A 7729-nucleotide genomic window follows, 5' to 3' on the forward strand; every position below is an offset into this window, starting at 1 on the left:
CTTCATTCTTCGGCCGCAGTTTGGCAGCGGGTCCTTCGCTCCCGCTCTTCCTCTGCGGTGGCACTTTGGTGGCAGCTCAAAGAGGAAGAGAGGGACTGAGGGACCCGCCGCCGAATTGCTGCCGAATACCCGGATGTGCTGCTCCTTTCCATTGGCCGCCCCAAGCGCCTGCTTCCTTCGCTGGTGCCTGGAGCCGTCCCTGCAAACATTCTATCATCTCTTTCCTAATGTAAACTGTGATTTAGACTGCTTCAGTTTTCCATGGCAAAACTGAAATAAGACAGAAAGTCTGAAAGATATAAACATTGTCCATTCATATTTTTTTCCTTAAAGAGGATCTCTGTAAACCCCACATACAATTCATTGCAACAGCAAACTTACCATGCTGGCATGTGTGGAATCCTCCCAACTCTTCTGTCCTCTAACCTCAGAATCTATCTATCTATCTATCTATCTATCTATCTATATATCACTGTATTTGGAGAGACCATTTTCACCTCGCACTGAGCCTGGCCTGCTGGAAATATATTGAGACCTGTAAAAAGAACAGGAGTACTTGTGGCACCTTAGAGACTTACAAATTTATTTCAGCATAAGCTTTCGTGGGTGACAGCTCATTTCTTCAGATGCATAGAATGGTACACACACACAGAAGATATTTATACATACAGAGAACATGAAAAGGTGGAAGTATGCATACCAACTGTAAGAGTCCAATCAATTGAGATGAGCTATTATCAGCAGGAGAAAAAAAACCTCTCTTTCTGCAGACAAGCTGTGTATGGCTATGTCTGGTGCTGTTGGAAGGATATCTATCTGCATCTATTCTGAATGGCTTCCAGGAACTACTCCCTGGAGCACTGCACAGCACAGAAGCAGAGGCCCAGAGATCAAAGCAAAATTCAGTGGAGGACCTGGTAGATTGAAGAAGATCCTTAGGGTTAGGTCTACACTGTAGCTGGGCCTGAGCCCCCCTCCCAGCCTGGGCAGGCAGACTTGCACTAGCCACACAGAAACTAAGACTAGCAATGTGAACATTGTGGCTCTCAAACTCAGCTGACCCTCTGAGGGTCTGCAAGGTCCAAACTGCTAGTTTTAGTGCCCTAGCTAGACCCAAGCTATCACTTATCTAAGTTATAGACATTCCCTTAAGGACCCAATCCTGAAACCTTTATTATTTTGGGCAATGCATAATCCTTGCTGATGAGGCCAGGAGAACTCTGAGACTAACTGTTAGAAGAAGAGTTATTCACTTGAGTGCTGAAACATTAGATGGTTATGTTAAACGTCACAGATCCCCACCAGTTCACACTGGTGTTCAAGGCAGACAATGCCATGGGGAGGCTGAAGCTGTTTGTGGAGATCAGTGAGATCACCCATGGGGCCTAGTATCCCTAGACATTTTCACTGGCTCATACTTATAGCAGCCCGATGAGTCACCAAAGAAACAGCCCTTTGTTCTCAAGGCAGGTGAGAGACTTTCTTGATTTTATTAGAGAACTGATAACAATATTAGCTCACTATGTTCTTTAAGCTGAGTATTGAGAGCTATTTGGGGTGCACAGTGCTTTACAATGGGAGTAAAACATGGTCCTTGCTCTTCAGATTTTATTGTCTCAGATGATCCTGGCAAGTCAAGATGCTAGGGGAGATAACAACAGGCAATGGATGGAATGGACTTGACTGGGCAATGAGTGTCGCTTTGCTAGCAGCACAGACATCCTAGTTTCTTTCTTTCTTTCTTTCTTTCTTTGAAGTATTGTTGGAGGGATTCTAAAATAAAGCGTTGTTCTGAAGACTGAAATGAAGAAGGAGAGAGATGTTTTGTGCAAAACTGGTTCAGGGAATGCAGCTCATGGATTTGGGTGCCACTTCCAGTGAAAATGTAACAGGAAAGGGGTGCCCAAACTTCCAGGCAGCTTTGAAAATTTCAGCCTTGCAGCCCGGGAGAAGATGTTTTTTTGTTAGCTGGTGATAGACCTGGAGTATCTGGAGGGGTTGCAAAAGAAAAGGGTGAGGGACATGGGGACCTCTTCCTTTCTTTACTCATTGATATCTAAACTTTTTTTTTTGGTCTACTTGTTGCATCCTGCCAGTAAGTTATCTGGGCAGGTGCTGTGACTTTACTACATATGTGTGAAACACCCAGCACAACAGGGAACTGATTGCTGATTAGGACACTATATGCTACAGTGCTACAGCTATTACTACTTGTATTGTGTATAGCCAAGTAGGGAGCTGGGAAGACTGAGTAAACATATGTTTTGTAACCCACTCTTCCTTGGGAATGTTTTTATCTGATACCAGATACATTTACAGAAAATGCTACATATAGGTCAAATGGCTTGTTGTTTAATTTGAAATGGAGAATGGGTCTGTTTGTAGACCGTATAGAGTTGACAGCAGAGCCTGTCAAATTAGAAATTCTGACATTTTGTCTTCATTCATCCTGAACTGGAAGAAAAGCTCATAATTTTGAAATACCCCATGAAACTAACATTCTAAAAATCCCCTCATTTGGTAAATATTGAAACAACCTTACCAAAATATTTCAATCAGGTTAATGCTTTTCCTTTTTAAGTTTGAAGCCCTTTATTCTGATTTTATCATGTCAACATTTATATTATATTATATTATATTATATTATATTATTTAAACATTTTGATACTTTTCAGTCAAAAATTTGACAAAATTGCTACAGTCTCATATTTTTTATTAGTCGTCATTTTCTGATGGAAAACTGTTATGTTGAAAAACTTTCAACCAGCTCTAATCCACAGAGGTCTCCTCCCCAGCAGAGATTTCAGAGACTGCTGTGGTCATGATATATATCAACATCAATAACAAGGGAAAGGTGAGTAGGAGGTATGGGAAGCTAAACATACAATATTAGGAACTAGGGTTAAATATTCTGTTCAAGAGCAATAGCCAGAAATATTGCACTATCCCTATAATGAAGCTGAAGTGTTCTGGATAATTACTGTAAAATTATATAGCAGGTTAAAAATATGTTATTTTTTTCTTTGTTCTTTATAATCAATATAATAAAAGAAGAGAAAGACCATGAAAGAAGAAAAAAAAGCTTAATATATGACAACAATTTCTATCTAATCTATCTATCTATCTAATAATTAAGCGACAAAGAGTCCTGTGGCACCTTATAGACTAACAGAAGTATTGGCTACCCCTCTGATGTCTAATAATTAAACTAAAGAAGTGGGCAAACTGTTTGATTACTTTAAATGTTAATCTATGGCTGTCATTTCAATAAAAGCTACCAGTATTTCTAGGTATTTTTCATTTCTTTTTATATGTAAAAGTAAGAGTTCCTTTTCCTGATAATTGCCAAAGTTTATATTGGTAAATAAAGTTATCATCATTGTGCAGGATATGGAAGATGCCTCTATTATTTTATGAATATTCTTCCTTCATCTATTTGTTTGCTTGTGTATTTCTTGGTAGCTATATTGTTACAAAGAGTTTAACTCTAACACAAATGGACAGCAGGTAGACAGGAAGGGAGGTATAAGTTTCATATGGCATCATTCACCAATACTTAGGCCAATTCAGGTGTCAATTCCTTTGAAATTTACCTCTGACCATACTGAGTCATAATTCCCAGCTTGGTACAGGGTTAGTGAGGAAGAGTTTCAAGTTGGAAAACTGAATCAAACAACTTCTGCAGTTGATGAAAAACGGAGCCTCTGAGCTCAGAGCAGGAAGAAGGGTGAAGCAGACTGAACCCCTGGTTCAGAAGCATGGGTGTCTGGATAAGCTTTAAGTAAAACAGGTGCATGCTAGCATTGTACTGTCTAACTTTCTGCTCTTGTTATGTTTTGATTCCTACTGCTGAGATTAAACAATACTTTGTTTTGAAAAGGCTGCTATGTGTTCACTGTGTTCACCACTAGTCCCAGATCCTAAAGGGAAGCCTTGCAGGGCAGCCAGATCCATCTGGGCCTGTGGAGCAAACAGAGTTCATACCCAGCAGGCTGTAGCCTCATTTGAGAGTGGGAGAATTGTAGGATTCCACACCAGAGAGGTGAAGGCAAGAGGCCTGTCTCTAAAATGGGTTGCACTCAGGGAGAAGTTGAGAGTTCTGCCAACTACAGCTATCCCTGAACTGTGATAATCATTATTAATAGGTCATTTTTTCTGAATGTGTTCTATCAATCAAACCATCTAGCTGAAGCTATGACCCTACTTTTGCAACAGGATTCATGCAGACACTCTCTTGTGCCTGTGCAGAGTAACATTATTGATAGTAGCAATTACCATATTTGTTATGCTACTACCTAGGGACCAACCTAGAACAGGCCCTGTAGTGCTAGATACTGTATAAAGATAGAATAAAAGAAAGTCCCTGCCCCAGAGAACTTTTACTCTAACTGTACAAGACAGATAAAATGCAGGGGAAAGAGAGAAAACATTGACTTCAGTGATCTCAACATGGGCATACAGGAAAATCCACATGAATCTGATTATAAAATCAGGGCCTAAGAAATGGAGCGTACGTACATTTAGTATGAAATATTTATGATTTTTCTAGTATTAGACTCCAGAAAATAATGATCCAAGTCAATGAGTTTTTTGTCTCAAGTAATCTTGATTGCAAAGGCTGGCATTCTTATACACGTTGAGTTGGTGCTTCCATGTTTGAATGGTCTCATTTAAATCAGCATGAGACTGGAATTTTCAAGTGTATAACGGAATGAGGTGCCCAAATCTCATTGAAATTTAGAAGCATAATCCTCTTAGGTTCTGTTGAAAATCCCAGCCTGAGCGAAAGTGTAATGGAATCTCTCTTTTGAAATCAGTGGCACTCATCAGTGACTAAGATACCATTGACAAGAGCGGTAGAATCTGATACTTGGTCCTTTTTTCCCCTCTTCATTCATGCCCATTTGAAACAAGTGTGATTTAAAACAAATACTTTGGCCAGCTCTAGTTATGCCGGAGAAAAATGAGCCTGTTTCATGAAAGATTTCAATATTTCAAAAGCAGGTTTTATTTGAATGAAAACCACCATTTTTGACATTTTCTGTAGAAGGGAATGGAGCCCTGTTTTTAGGGCAGCATGACCCATTGGGGTGCCCTAGAGCAACAGCCCTTTGAAATCTAGGTTTCCCATCAGCCCACCTATCTTCCAGAAAGGCATCCAGTCTTTATTGACATAAGAGCTAGAGATACACTATGTTTTGCTTGTCTCTGTTTGTCTTCCAGTTGAAAACCTATGAAGAAACAATGAGCTTGAATCAAACAGTGATGACTGAGTTCCTTCTCCTAGGATTTTCTACCTCTCCAGAGAGGCGGATTTTACTCTTTGTTGCAGTGTTAGCCATTTATCTGGTTACTGTGGTGGGAAACCTCCTCATTATCCTTGTAACATTGCTGGATTCCACCCTTCATACCTCCATGTACTTTTTCCTCTCTAATTTGTCTGCCTTAGAGGTTGGTTACACCTCAGTCACTGTCCCAAAAATGCTGCTGAGCCTCATCTCAGGGGACAAGCGCATCTCCTTCACTAGCTGTGCCGTGCAAATGTTCTTCTTCCTCTGTTTTGGGATCACAGAATCTTCTTTTCTGGCCACCATGGCATATGACCGCTACGTGGCAATATGCAACCCCCTGTGTTATCCCATGATTATGAACAAGAAGGTGTGTGTCCTGCTGGCAGCCACTTCCTGGACTATTGGCATCCCGGCCCAGGCAGTCCAGACCAGTTTGGTGTTCACCTTACCCTTCTGTAGCTCCAAAAAGATCAACCATTTCTTCTGTGACTCAGCCCCTCTGCTATTGCTGGCCTGTGCTGACACCTCCATGAATGAAACCTTGACTTACATGGTGGTCACTTTCTTTGGAATGGTGCCCTTTGCCCTGATCCTGTTGTCCTACATCCGGATCATTGCCACCATCATCAAGATGACATCAGCTGAGGACAAGAGGAAAATCTTCTCCACCTGCTCCTCCCACCTCATCGTTGTGGCTTTATTCTATGGTTCTGGCATTATCCTTTATTTACAACCCAAGTCCAGTGAGTTTCCAGACAGTGGTAAACTTCTGTCTCTGTTTTACACTGTTTTGCCTGCCATGTTGAATCCTTTTATCTACAGCCTAAGGAACAGGGAAATCCAAACAGCCTTGAGGAGACATATGTGGCACAAAATGGTTCCTTGCTATCGCTGAGTGGCAAACAGCTTTTCCAGCCTCTTCTGCTTCTGAGAATGTGACTTTTAAATAACCACACTGCTCGGAGGGTGGGGTGGGGGGAATTTGCAGAAGCACCCATTAATTTTGGCTGCCTTAGTAATTGAGCTGAGACTCCTAGGGCTTCATTTCTTAGGGTGCCCTGGTACTACCAGTGACCTCTGCTGTTGTTATCAGTACTCAGCCCTTCTGTTTTTCACGTGGGGTACCTAGGAAACGAGGCACACATGGTTAGTGGTCACCCAGGAAAATTCTGATGGAAGTGACTCAGCAGACATTCTGAAATCTGGAGCAGAACCAGGACTAGAAGCCAATTTTCCTTGGTCTGACACCACCAGACCATCCCTTCTCTTCCGGTAGGCCTATGCACCATTGACTACATTCTTTCCAGCTTCTGCACTGAACAAGGCAGGGATTAGAGCTGCCTGGAAAACAGAATTTTCCTTCTGTGGTTGTTTAAACAAATGTGCATCCCAAGTCAACAGGGACCAGGAACAAAAAGTGTTCACAGGAGGGAAAGTATCAAAAAAATTCCTCTTCGGGAAAACTAAGGGGAAATTTCCCACTGGCTCACTGAGCTGTCCAGGTAGTCCAAGAAGTCGAATTGATGGCTACCCAGGTAGTCAAGGAGGTGGCTATCAAGAGAGTTGGGGAGTGTCTGCCCCAAAAGTGGGGTGCTGTGAAGCCAGTGAGGCTTAATTTCCAGCACATTTCCTGGGACCTGGACAGGTATTGTGCCTGGCAGCTTGCCTGCCAGTTGCTAGGCTGGCAGTCAAGAAAGAGAACTTGGAGTCACTGTGGATAGTTCGGTGAAAACATCTGCTCAATGTGCAACAACAGTAAAAAAAAAATTGAAAATAATGTTAATAATGATTAGGAAAGGGATAAGACAGTATATATTATAGTGCCCACTATACAAATCAGTGATATCCCATTACCTTGCATACTATGTGCAGTTCTTGTTTCCCCATTGTCACAATGTCTGGATTGGCTCACAAGTGCGAGTGCCTACCACTGGGCAGACTGTCAGAAAACAGGTCAGAGGCCCCAAACTGGTGGTGTGATCTGTAATTAGATTTCACCAAGCCTTTAACAAATATGAACACCTTGATCATTATGCTGGTCTTACCATGGAGTCACAGATAGTCTCTTTAGATGCTCCAGTCATAGACTTGGACTATCAGGGTTGGAAGGGACTTCAGGAGATCATCTAGTCCAACCCCCTGCTCAATGCAGGACCAATCCCCAATTAAATCCCCAAATGGTCCCCTCAAGGGTTGAGTTCACAACCCTAGGTTTAACAGACCAATGCGCAAACCACTGAGCTATCCCTCCCCCAGTCTATCTTGCCAGCCAAACAAACTGGACTTAGTGATAAATGGTCACTTAAACCAAAACTCACAAAATATTCAGGTTGCTCCCAGTCCCAAGAGACCAGTCACTTAGCCCAGATCAGTTAGTTCTCTAGAGATCATACCAAAGACAATGCTGGTAGCCAACTCTATAGTAAACTAACTAAAGG

General features: G+C 41.9%; 1 protein-coding gene across 1 annotated transcript; it reads left to right on the forward strand.

Annotated features, from left to right (window-relative positions):
- The first annotated feature begins 5193 nt into the window (after window positions 1–5193).
- LOC120380017 (olfactory receptor 10A7-like) lies at window positions 5194–6186 on the forward strand. The gene has a single exon (XM_039497523.1). The coding sequence runs from the start codon at window positions 5194–5196 to the stop codon at window positions 6184–6186; it is 993 nt and encodes a 330-aa protein (XP_039353457.1).
- The last annotated feature ends 1543 nt before the right edge of the window (window positions 6187–7729 follow it).

The sequence above is a fragment of the Mauremys reevesii genome, linkage group 13, assembly GCF_016161935.1.
Source record: "Mauremys reevesii isolate NIE-2019 linkage group 13, ASM1616193v1, whole genome shotgun sequence".
Classification (NCBI taxonomy): Eukaryota; Metazoa; Chordata; order Testudines; family Geoemydidae; genus Mauremys; species Mauremys reevesii.

Bases quoted from the DNA above. Each gene is read 5' to 3' on its own strand.
- LOC120380017 (XM_039497523.1), top strand. From the start codon at position 5,194: ATGTTTTGCTTGTCTCTGTTTGTCTTCCAGTTGAAAACCTATGAAGAA.